The 12,700-nt window shown below is 58.3% G+C and overlaps 1 protein-coding gene across 1 annotated transcript in view; it reads left to right on the top strand.

The window, feature by feature from the left end:
• Nucleotides 1-12,485, top strand: part of CACNG4 (calcium voltage-gated channel auxiliary subunit gamma 4) — a 50,944-nt gene extending 38,459 nt beyond the window's left edge. Inside the window, exons 2-4 of the mRNA XM_020875697.2 lie at nucleotides 2,299-2,382; nucleotides 6,157-6,297; nucleotides 9,903-12,485. Of these exons, the coding sequence (XP_020731356.1) occupies nucleotides 2,299-2,382; nucleotides 6,157-6,297; nucleotides 9,903-10,423 (746 nt within the window). The 3' untranslated portion in view covers nucleotides 10,424-12,485. The remainder of the gene's footprint in view (nucleotides 1-2,298; nucleotides 2,383-6,156; nucleotides 6,298-9,902) is intronic.
• The last annotated feature ends 215 nt before the right edge of the window (nucleotides 12,486-12,700 follow it).

The raw sequence follows: 12,700 nt of genomic DNA on the forward strand, positions 1-12,700 counted from the left end.
CTGCATAGGCCCCCTCCCAGCCCCTCCCTTGCTGGCAGCGCTGCCCCTCTGTCCCCACCCCCCCACCCCCTGGCTGGATGATGAACCGTAACCACACGTGGTGACACAGACACCTAAGATAATGTGTGAAAAAGTATGTTAACATGTTGGACAGTGTGATTCCTATTTAAAATTTCTACCTAATAGAAAATAGTACCCTAAATGCAGAGTGGAGGTTAGCGAAATGCAGTGGAAAGGCCTCTGGAGCTAACGAGTCTGTACGCAAGCTAATGCTTCGAGCCTATTTTCTTTTCAGGTTTATATACATTATATTGAATATGTAAATATACGGTTTTTTCATTTCTGCCAAAACACAGTGTTAGCATGATCAATGTGGGAGCAAGTGTTAGTCCTCTAGTCCCTTTGCTGTTTCCTAAGATTTTCAGCAACTTTTGGATTAGTATCAGTTTATTATTTTTTATTTAAAAATAACAAGTTTTTAAAAAGTTAAATCTATAGGTATTGACCTTGAGAGGTGTGTGCATATGTTATTACATGAAAAGAGTAGGTGACAGAGTGAAGTGTGTTGTATTATCCCTTTTTCAAAATCGGGGACACAGCCGTTCTGGAAGTCAGCATGGCGGTCTCTAACAACAACCACGCAGCATCACGACCCCTAGCGGCTGCACTCCCAGGCATCTAGCCCAGAGAAGTGTGACTTTGATTCACCTCCAAACCTGTTCATAGCAGCATTAGTAGAAACAGCTGGAAACCACAGGCGTGCTAGTTGGAAATTATCCGGTGTCATAAAGTGTGGCACAGCTATGCCACGGAATATTGCCCTGCAGTCAGAAGGAGCAAGACGGTGATACCACAACTGGTGGATCTTTAATTATGCTGAATGAAAGGGCCAGTCCCCACAGGTTATAGACTGTCTGATTCCGTTTACAGAAACGGAGGTCATCTCGGTGGTTGCCGTGGGTCAGGGTCAGAGGCTGGGGACAGGGGAGTGGATGTGGCTGTGGGTGGCATGAGGGGTCCTCAGGGTGGTGGGCGTCCCTGATGAGTGTGTCAGGACCCAGGTTGTGACGTCATCACTGGAGAAAACTCAGTAACAGGGACACGGAGTCTCCCTGCATTATTTCTTACAACTGCATGTAAATCTAAATTACCTCCAAGAAAAAGGTCAGTGTTTTAAGAGCAGGGAGCCTCACAGACATGTGCACAGGCTGGCATGCAACACAGAGAGCGAGGTGGGAAGATACATGGCTGACCGCTGACCTCTGGAGAGCAGATGCGAGGGGGAGATTGCTGTCAACCTCTTAGTGTTTGACCGCGCTGACAAGCATGCGGGATTTTGTGAACTTTGTTTAGACCCATAAAGTAGACGATGAGATGGTTGGATGACATCACTGACTCAAAGGACATGAGTTTGCGCAAACTCCTGGTAACAGTGAAGGACAGGGAAGCCTGGCATGCTATAGTCATGGGGTCACAAAGAGTTGGACACAACTTAGCGACTGAACAGCAACGAAAATAAAGTAGCCCAAAAAATGTGCAGGGGAAGGCGGTAAGGGCAGAGAGCGCCACCTCGCCCACCACGCCTGGAAACACTGGCACGGCATCCCCCCAGTGTCTGGAACCGGGTGTGGCCCCCTCTGGCCTCCACAGCCCCCACTCTGGCCACCCTGACACCAGCCCGCCTGGTGCTGCTCCCTCTTGTCACAAATGCTCAGGGTCACCCCCAGCTCAGCCTCTCAGCGCAGAGGGAGACCCGCAGAGTGAAGGGGGTGATGTCCGGGACCATAGCCGCACTCTCCCCTGAGCCATGGCTGTGGGCCAGGAAGCACCTGCAGGCCTTTCAGTGTCAGCTCAGATCCCCAGGAGGAGGCAAGTGGTTGCCCCCATTCTACAGAAGCGATGAGGCAGGTAATCAAGTCATCCGCACCTGAGTCACACAGAGCGTGCCATCGAACCGTGCCCCGCTCAGGGTGCGATCCCTGACACCCTTAGCTGTCCCCCACTGTCCTGCCCAAGGCCGGCCTGCCCCACAGGGGCCCCGGAGGCCAGCACCCCAGCCCTGAAGGCAGCAGCTCAGGACCAGTGGAGGGATGCTGCCAGCCGTGGGCACCCTCCCCGCGGAGTGGTCCCCCTCTGTGCGCCGACCCCCTTGCCGAGCCCCCTGCCATGCCTGGGCTGCCCGTCTGCTCCCCCATGCCCAGGGCCTGCCCAGAGCCGGGCACACACAGCACACGGGTCTGGGTTACGGAGGTGGGGCCCTCGGGACGCTCACACGGCTCTTTTCCTCTGCTCCTCCAGGGATCTATAAAGGACACTGCTTTCGGATCAACCACTTCCCAGAGGACAACGATTATGACCATGACAGCTCGGAGTACCTCCTCCGTGAGTGTCAGGACCCTGCTCCCCCTGTGTGTGGGATGGGGGACGGGAGGCAGGCAGGCGCTGGAGGAAGGATGGGCCCCATGGCTGCAGAGGGGCCAGCCTCTGGGTGCTCCGACACTCCCCTCTGACTCGGGACCCTGCGTTCAGGGGTGGGGTGCGGTGAGGCCTGCTGCGGCACACCGGTCACCCCCATGCGGTTACCGGCTGGGAGGACACACCAGGCTGGGGCTGGCCTGGGGGGGGGAGAGTGGGGCGTCCCGCTGCCCGGGGCTGCTCCAGGTGGCTGTCTTTGAAGGACTTGATCACAACAGCTGGTCCTGAGGCAAGGAGGTTAGAGACGTTGGCTTGCCCAGGCCCAGCATCCCTCGCGGGCTAAGACACCCCAAAGATACTGCCCAGCCAGCACTGGACCTGCCCACCCCTCCCCACCCCTACCCAGCAATCTATTCTTGACAAGTCAGATTAAATCGCACACTGAGACAGCTGGTGGGTGCCAGGCAGCCTGTGGGACCAGCCTCGGGTCCATGGGCCTCAAGTCTCTCCAGCACCAACTGGTGGAGCCCCCAGGAAACCACACGTCTGACCTCTGGGCTGACGTGTCATGGGGCCCATCCAGAGCCCCCAGCTCTGCCCCGAGCCCCCTGCCCAGGTCCTGAGACAGCGCTGGCCCCCAGACTGGAACCAGAAGTCAGAGGACAAACCCAGCCCCACGCCCCAAATCCAGATCTCATCTCCGGGCTGTGGCTACCTCCCTGGGAGGAAGGATGGAGCCTCAGCCAGGGGAGGAACCTGGAAACAGAAAAACAGCAAGATTTTGAAGTCATTTTCCCCTTCCACATCAGCCCAGACACACACAGAGCTGCTCCCATATGCTCCCCCGGGACCTGGGCTGGCTTCATTTATGGAGAATCGATACCAGCGTCCACAGAGGGAACACAGTTCACTCTGCACCTGCTTATGGATCGTTTTTTCTAAGAGAAAGGACTCTGGTTCTGAGTCATCTTGTGAAGCAGAACAGCATGTGGTTCCCATGGAGTCCAGGGCCAGAACCGGAAACAATGTCGCCGGATCTGCTTCCTATCCCTACCCCTCCCCTTCCCCTCTTCTTCCCGCCTGTCTTCTCTTTCTGCTTTCTGGGGGTCAGTATTGAACTGAGCACATGCTATTCCATGGGGCTGCAACAGATGGTTGTGCAGGTTGCACACTGCACAACTAGGGGACATCATTGGCATAGACTGTGGCATGAATAACACCGTGAGCTGCAGTGTGCAGTGTGCGGGCTGCACAGCCATCTGGGGCGGCCACTGGTGCTCAGCCCTGACTCAGAACCCACCAGGGCAGGCAGACAGTGCTCAAGGCTCTGGGGGCAGATCTGCTGCACTGCCCGGCCTTGGGACTGTGGGGAAGGGAAGCATCCAATCTTGGGACCAGAGAAGCATCCGATCCTTCCCACTTCCTGCTTGAACTTGCCTGAGGGCAACTGGCACTGGCTCTTCCCCTTTACTCCCTGCCCTGCCCCCACCCTGGTCCCCAGAGGGCTGGGGTCTCTGGATGGGCCCCATGACACGTCAGCCCAGAGGTCAGACGTGTGGTTTCCTGGGGTCCCCACCAGAAGCAGAGGAGATGCTCAGACAGGTGGAGGGAAGGGTGTTTAGTGAAGGACTAATTACAAAGATGTGCAGGGATGGGGGAGGGGTGGTGAGCACACAGGCAGTAGCAGCAGAAGGACCCCTGGCCCTTGGCCTGAGCGGGCGACTGAGGCAGGTACGGGTGCCTGGACCAGAGGAGCTGTGAGGCCCGGGCCACCAGGCAGGGTGGCTTGACAGAGGAACACAGTTACCTAGCCCCCGTCCTCATCCTCAGGAGGAAGCCAGGGCAGTAATGTCTCCAAAGTGGAGTGAGGGGACCCCAGTGATCTGGTGTCAGCTGCCCAAGGCCCAGAGCAGGAGGGAGAAAGGTGGCCGAGGACCAGGAGGGGCAAACCGAGCCTGTGCCGCCCACTCACTCCCCACTCACTCCCTGGCCTCAGGCTCACTGCCTGCAAGCCCCTCGGGGTGCTGGGGCCAGGCTCACACTGCCCGCAGGCCCCTCGGGGTGCCTGGGGCCAGGCTCACTGCCCGCAAGGCCCCCAGGGTGCCTGGGGCCAGGCTCACTGCCCACAAGCCCCTCAGGGTGCCCGGGCCAGTGATGGAAGCTGACCTGACAAGGAAGTGCTTCCTCCATCATGCGCTGTGGGGAGACGGGCGGGCTCTTTAAGGAGCCTGAGGAAGAAAAGGGTGCTGGCTCCAGGACTGTGACCTCGAGTGTTGGTGAAGTGCGGAGGGCAGAGCTGATCTCCATCAAAGGGCTGGTGTTCCCCTCAAAGGCTGCAGAAACAGCGAGAACTGGCCCTGAAGTTGAGCTCCAGAGAGCAGGTACCCGTGAGCTTAGGAAGCAGGCTAAGGAAGAACTAGGCAGAGGAAGTAGGTAATATTCCGGGACAGGCCAAGGTCCTGGGCACTGCAGCCAGCCGATCTGTGTCCCTGATCCCCTGCCATGTCTCTCCTGACCGCCCCACTGGCCTCTGGAGTCCCTGTCCTCCTTGCCTTGGGCCTGGCCCCCCCTTTCCCAGGTTCCGCATTTCAGGCTCGGTGGGTGGTTTCTGTGCTAACCTTAAAGAGCTGGTGTCAGGGCTGTCGGAGCCCACCGTGTGCCTCTGGCCAGACGCAGATCCTTGCCAGGGCCGGATGTGGCCAGGAGTGGGCTGGACATCAGCGCTGCTCTGTGCAAGACCCAGCCTGCACCTCAGTTGGCACCTGCATGTCCAGCGCTCCAGATGAGCCCACGTGGTGAGGGACGGCCCTCACATGCAGGCGAGCGGGGTGCACGACGGCTCTGGGCCCGGCCAACCTCGGCGACGTTAGAGGCTCCAGGCTTCCACGCCTCCAGCCCCGCAGCACCAAGGCCTCGAAAGGGCCCCAGCCGCCGTGCTGGCCAGCGCACAGCAGAGGAGCGTTTCAGAAGCCTGCAAGAAACCTCCCCCAGGGCCGCGGCTGCAAGAAGGCGGGGGGTGGGGGCGGTGGCAGAGAGAAGAGCCTCGTTTGATGCCCCACACAAACCACTCTCTGTGCCACAGGGCACACACTGGTGGGCTTACAAGCAGGGAGACAAGCGCTGCCTTCAGAGGCTGAAAGCAGCAAACCCGCTCAGCTGGCTTTCGAGGGGCGCCTGCCAGCGCTCCAGTCCCATGGGCCGCCTTTCCAGGGGGCTGGGAGGCGAGCTCAGGGCTCCTTTTCCCCCGCCCCTGCCCTTCCTCCCAGCCAGGCGCTCCAAGAGCGGACGTATCCCCTGGGGCCCTACTAAGTGCTGTGTATCTCATTCCACAGATTCTCACACAACCTTGGCAAGGCAGCGTGTTCTTTTCCTAGGGCAACCGCAATAAACTGCCACTAGCGAGGAGGCTGTGAGGGGAGCTCCGCAGCGTTCCCAGTGGCCTCCCTGGGGGCACTGAGGGGCTCTCCTCCTGTCTGGCTGGCAGAAGTGTGACCCACACCCAGGGAGAGGCTAGGAGAGACCCAGGCAGAGGTGACTGCAGGCCACTTGGCATGCAGGGGAGTGACCGCAGGCCGGGGCCATCACTTGCTGGTGCAGCCTGTCCCCCACATCACTCCCTCCCTGCTTTGGGTCTATGGGGCTGGAGGGGAAACTTCACGGTCGGGGGCTCCCACGTGTCCCCCAGGCGGGCCGGTGAGGAGGGCCGGCCTCATGGCCTCTCTGCTCTGTCTCTGCCGCCAGGCATCGTGCGTGCCTCCAGCGTCTTCCCCATCCTGAGCACCGTCCTGCTCCTGCTCGGCGGGCTCTGCATTGGCGCCGGCAGGTTCTACAGCCGCAAGAACAACATCGTGCTCAGCGCTGGCATCCTCTTCGTGGCCGCAGGTGAGCTGTCTGCTTGGGTCCCCACTGCACACTGCACTCACCCGGGGGTAGGGGGGCAGACAGGCAGATGGTAAAATCCCCGGGGGTAACTCACATCAGCAGTCCAGGAGGCGGACAGGGAGTGGGGAGCAGAAGCCCAGTGGGTATCAGGCCTCCTTCTGGAATGATAAAATGATCAAGAACTAGATACAGGTGGTAGTTGTACTAAATGACATTGAAGTGTGCACTTTAAAGGGTTAGTTTTATGTTCTATGAACTCCACCTCAATAAAAAATAATAATAGCAAGTCCAGGTATGCAAAATGCCACAAAGGGGTGCCTTACAAGCCTGTCTCAGGGGAGCCTGGCTGAGGCGGGGGTCAGGGAGGGACTCGGACTCTCAGAAGCCAAGCCCTGAAGGAGCTGCCCACATAAAGACAGGTGAGGGGCACACGGCCAGGGAGGGTGCAGAAGCAGAGAAGCCAGCATGCCTAGGGCAGGGTGAGCAAGGAGGCGAGGGGTTAGGGTTAGGGATGAAGCCTCCCCCACCTATCCTGGCTGCCCGCGTCTCCTGGCCAAGGGACACCACTCCCTTCCCGGCGGCTCCAAAATGGCTTTACACTCGCTCGTCTGAGCCCAGCTGCAGACAGCACACTGCACGCCTCACCGCTGCAGACGCGGAGAAGACCCTGTCCAGTGGAGAAGGCGGTGGGCCTGAGGTGCTGATGTGGGCAGGGAGGGGGCATCTGAGGGGCTCAGCTCGGCCATGACCTCCTCCGGACCCCAAGCAGCCCCCAGGAGTGAGGAGAATAGTCCAGCCAAGGTCCCAGGGCTGCTTCTTGGAACAGGACACCTGATTTCTTGGACTCGTTCCAGTAGATCGATGCCAGAAACCTAAGGAACTGCAGCAACTCTTCCCTAAATTGTCATCACAGCTCTCAGCATTGTCCTAACAGTGGTATTTTCCTCTCAAAGAGCCTTTTCTATTAAAGCAGCCTGGTGATGAGGAGCCACACAGGGAAGAGGTGAGCGCGAGGCCCGACTCGGCCCAGGCCCGTCCGCTCCCTGCACCCAGTCTCTGCACCCTAAGCCAGCCCGGGGTGCCCTGAGGCAGACAGTGAGAACCGGTCACCGCTCCACACACACCCCCCACTCAGATACACAGAGAGGAGGCCATGCCTCCCTCACTGCGGGCACGGGGCCTTGCCAGGTGCCTGGCCCACACAGGTCCCAGTGGTCATCCCCAGCCCCATCTCCTCTCATGGCTTTTCTTGGAGACAGAAGGTGACTTTCGCGTTTTTCATAGAACTGGGGCCACAGCAGCTCAGGGTCAGGCTCAGAACCTCTTGGCCAGGGTTAGGGCTGCCATCTCGTGCTCTTCCTGCTCCCCGCTTCAGGCTCTGTCTCTTTCCAGGGCAGGAAATACGCATGTGTGTATCTGAGTGTGTGTGTGTGTGTGTGTGTCTGAGCAGGGATGTGTGTGTGTGTGTGTGTGTCTGAGGAGGAATATGTGTGTGTGAGGAGCATGTGTATGTATGTGTGTCTGAGGGGGGATGTGTGTGTGTATATGGGTGAGTGTGTGAATGTGTGTGTGTGAGAGGAGCATATGTGTGTGTGTATCTGAGAGTGTGTGTGTGTGTGTGTGTGTCTGAGCAGGGATGTGTGTGTGTGTGTGTGTGTGTCTGAGGAGGAATGTGTGTGTGTGAGGAGCATGTGTATGTATGTGTGTCTGAGGGGGGATGTGTGTGTGTATATGGGTGAGTGTGTGAATGTGTGTGTGTGAGAGGAGCATATGTGTGTGTGTATCTGAGTGTGTGTGTGTGTGTGTGTGTGTCTGAGCAGGGATGTGTGTGTGTGTGTGTGTGTCTGAGGAGGAATGTGTGTGTGTGAGGAGCATGTGTATGTATGTGTGTCTGAGGGGGGATGTGTGTGTGTATATGGGTGAGTGTGTGAATGTGTGTGTGTGAGAGGAGCATATGTGTGTGTGTATCTGAGAGTGTGTGTGTGTGTGTGTGTGTCTGAGCAGGGATGTGTGTGTGTGTGTGTGTGTCTGAGGAGGAATGTGTGTGTGTGAGGAGCATGTGTATGTATGTGTGTCTGAGGGGGGATGTGTGTGTGTATATGGGTGAGTGTGTGAATGTGTGTGTGTGAGAGGAGCATATGTGTGTGTGTATCTGAGTGTGTGTGTGTGTGTGTGTGTGTGTATCTGAGCAGGGATGTGTGTGAAGAGTGTGTGTGTATCTGAGGAGGAATATGTGTGTGTGAGGAGCATGTGTAAGTATGTGTGTCTGAGGGGGGGTGTGTGTGTGTATATGGGTGAGTGTATGAATGTGTGTGTGTATCTGAGTGGGGGGTGTGTGTGGAGCATGTGTATGTGTGTGTATGGCTGCATGCGTGTTGGGAAGCAGAGCCTGTGTTTAGGGTCTCCTTAGAAGTCGGCCCCTCCTCCTCACCATGGCCCAGGACAGGGAGGGGGCATGGACATTCTCTCTCCTCTTTGAAGCAGTCAGGTTTCTCAAAGTGTGGACCCCTAAAGAAGTCCCTGCTGTGACATTTGAATACTGTCCCCTTTCCTTCGCTGAGGAGCGAAGGACAGACTTCCACTAACACCAGTGCCAGGTGCTCTGTAGGCCAGCCCATCATCCCAGCTCCTGAGGAGGCAGGTAGGTGGCCAGGTGGCTTTCCTGAAGTCAAACGCTGCCAAAATCATGGCTGAGCCCAGGGCTGTCGGCCTCAAAAGCAAGGTGCCCTCGACAGCTGCCTGTGCCCCTGGGAGGAACCACTTCAAAGGCATCTCCAGATGCTGCGAGTCACCAGAGGGGCCACAGAGACCAAGTCCCGAGACACTCAGCTGAAAACACAGGTCCTGCCAGAGTGGAGAGGACAGGCAGCCACAAAGAACAAGGGCCATGGCAGGCAAGAAAGGGATTCTCACCCATTCCCGTTCATTCCCAGGATCATGGGCTCTGACTGTGGGTGCAGAGTCACATGCAGGGGCCAGCAGTGAGGTGACAGTCCCATGAATAATTCCAGGTGGACAATGATCCTCAGGACAAGTACGGTCCAAAGGCTGGGAGAGTGAGAAGAGGACTGTCCCGTCAGGGCCCCGCCTCCTGGGTGGACTGTTAAGTGAAAAGGCAAGGGGCCAAAGAGTATTCTGCAAAGAAAAAAATGGAAGAGAGAGACAGAGAGGGAAGAAGGACTGACTATGGATATAAAAAGGACAGAAGAAACAAGACAATAGCTGCCTTCAGGGGAAGAACTGGGTAGCTCAGAGCCTGTGTTTTATTTTATTATTCACCAAAACTCTGTACTTTATTACTCATTCAAAATTAACTACTTTTACTTAAAAGTTAGCAACCAGAACAAAGACATACCACACAGGGGCGCGGCCACCTGCGCCCTGCTCCGCCCACCAGACCCTGCTCCGCCCACCAGCCCCTGCTCCGCCCACCTATCCCTGCTCCACCCACCTATGCCTGCCCCGCCCACCAGCCCCGGCCCCGCCTACCTCCCGGCCCCGCCCGCCTGACCTGCTCCACCCACTAGCCCCACCCTCGTCCCTCACCCCGCCCCCGTTGAGGGTCTAAACTCTGCCTCCCGCCCCCTTTCCGGATCCGCTTTCAGGCCTCAGTAATATCATCGGCATCATCGTCTACATTTCCAGCAACACAGGCGACCCCAGTGACAAGCGCGACGAAGACAAAAAAAACCATTACAACTATGGCTGGTCTTTTTACTTCGGAGCCCTGTCGTTCATTGTGGCCGAGACCGTGGGTGTCCTGGCGGTAAACATTTACATTGAGAAGAACAAGGAGCTGCGGTTTAAGACCAGACGTGAGTTCCTCAAGGCCCCCTCCTCGTCGCCCTACGCCAGAATGCCGAGCTACCGGTACCGGCGCCGAAGATCGCGGTCCAGCTCCAGGTCAACCGAGGCCTCGCCTTCCAGGGACGCGTCGCCGGTGGGGCTGAAGATCACCGGGGCCATCCCCATGGGCGAGCTGTCCATGTACACACTGTCCAGGGAGCCCCTCAAAGTGACCACGGCCGCCAGCTACAGCCCGGACCAGGACGCTGGCTTCCTGCAGGTGCACGGCTTCTTCCAGCAGGACCTCAGCATGCTGAGCCGGAGGACCACGCCCGTGTGAGCCCTGCCCGGCCTGTCCGCGCCAGCCTCTCCCCAGATCGGCTGCCTGGACCCCACGGGGCCTCTGATCCCTAGGATGGACTGAGGACAGACTAAAGCCAAACCCCACCCTCCCAGGTCCCCAAATGCGAGGAGTGCTGGCTTGGAGCGAAGTCCGGGGGAGACAGGAACCGGAAGCGAGATGGCTGACTTTATCCCCAAATGTGGCTTTTGATGCTGGGGGGCGGGGGGCGGTTCCCGAAAGCTCCCAGGAGGCCCCAGAGCCCTCCGGAGGCAGCATGGCCTGACCCACCTGGGAAACAAAACCGAGCCATTATCTCCTCTTGGGAACAAATCCTGCCTGGCTTCCTGGGCCCCTGGAGCCTTTGGTCGCTGGTCAGCTGCTTTTGGACGCGAGGTTCCCGTGTCTGTGAGCCAGAGGCGAGGAAGCCGAAGCTCGTTCCTGCCTCTCTGTCTGTCTGTCTGTCTGTCTTGCCTCTGGCAGCGGCCGGTTGCTGAGATGGCTGCGATCATGAGGACAGAGCCTGTGACCACCTGGTGCTTTCGCTTCTGTGCTGTCCTGGGCCGCTGCCCTCAGCCTGGGGTCACCAAGGCCTGTGGAGGTATCTGAAGGTGGGGGGCTGGGTATAAGTTAAAGGCTTTCCTCTTCACTTCTGGAAGTTTCTGCTCACAGAAAGGGCAGAATACACTGACTGTACTTTAGAGTCTGGAAGATTCTATAGTCAAAGGAAAGCTGGCTGAGCGGCCTCTTACTGTGTCCCTTCCCACCCCTGCCCACTGGCCTGAGGAGCAGCACTGTCCCTCCTGGGGGTTCATGGGGATAGACCCTCCTCCCAGGGGTTGGCAACAGGAGCCTGGACTTTGTGCAAGAAAGGGAGATCCGAGGGTGAACAGTGAGGAAAAGCCCCATTTCCCGGGTGGTCACTCATCAGAAAAGCCAGGACACTCGTTCCCTCTTGAAAAGCAGCAGCAGCCCCTGCCCCACCCCTGTGACTGTCATTTATGCTGCCACCACCCAAAAGCAGCGGCTAAGTGGACATCCCGGCCCCGGGAAGGGAGGCTGGCAAGTTCCACAGGTGGTGTTTTTCTGGCTGTTTCTGCCTCAGAAGCGAGCAGAGAACCTGGAAGCCTGTAGGTCTCAGAGGATCGCTTTCTGGAGTCGACCCTCTTTTATATAAATGCGGGCTTTCTAACGACAAACCCTTTCTTACTTTTTGAAACTTGGCGATGGCTCTAGAGCAGTTGTCTGTGATCCCAGTAGCTGTCATACTTAGAAGTGACAAGCAAACTCTTACCTCAGCCACCTGCTCACGGAACCCCCGGGGCGGACTTGGCCCCAGGAGTTCAGTCCGGGTCACGGTCACTGCTCTCCTCCGCCGCCCCCAGAGGGTGCCCCTGCCTGTCCCGCCCCGGTGACTGTGTGCCCCGGTGACCGCGTGCCAGGGCCCTTCTGCTTGCTCGAAACCCTTCCCCCCGTCGAGGTTGGCTTTGTGTGCTCCGTCCAAGCATGTGCGGCCACGAGTGCTGGAGCGTCCAGGCGCGGCCCGCCCCCGCGCTGTCCCCCTTCCCTCACCAGGCTGGAAGGACGGGGCGAGATCTGGGGGCCTGTCCCCCAGCAAGGTCACCTCGAAAAGCAGGCAGCCTGGTCCTTCCTTCCATGTCGGCCGCTTCCTCCTGCCTCCCCAGGAGCGTCTCTCGTCTCACGGAGAAAGCTGCGTTCCAGTGAATCCTACCTCTCGCCCAGTCCCAGCAGAGCACGCGGGGCCCACGCTCGGGACCAGGAAAGGGATGGGAGGGACGGAGAGCAGGGAGCAGAACACCTCAGCGCCTCTGGTCGTCACAGCCTTTCTCTCCCAGCCCCCGCCCCTGCTGAAGCCCGCCCGTCCCTGCACCCCAGGGGCACTGGGAGGCCCGTGCCTGTCCCCCCACGCCCCGATGCCCTCCACCCTTCCATCCCGCCCTCGTGTCTCGCCAGTTACACACCTGTGACTCCTGTACTTACTACTGGTTTGGGGTTGTTAGTTCCGTCTTTTTTTTAATTAAATAAAAACATTTTTAAAGCATTCTCCTCTTGATGTTGGGCAGGGAGGGAGAGAGCTCGCTTCAAGTCCTTGTGGGCAGTCAGTGTCCTTGGGTCCGGGAGACCCCTGAGAAGAAGGGGAGAGGAGGGTGGATCCTGTACTGGCAAGGCCGGTTCTCTGCTTCTTGTCTGGGCCACTGGCTGCCTTCCTGTCCCCACCAGCTGGGTTTAGGCTCCTGGGTGGGTCCATGGAGCTGC

This window comes from Odocoileus virginianus, chromosome 17 (assembly GCF_023699985.2).
Source record: "Odocoileus virginianus isolate 20LAN1187 ecotype Illinois chromosome 17, Ovbor_1.2, whole genome shotgun sequence".
Classification (NCBI taxonomy): Eukaryota; Metazoa; Chordata; class Mammalia; order Artiodactyla; family Cervidae; genus Odocoileus; species Odocoileus virginianus.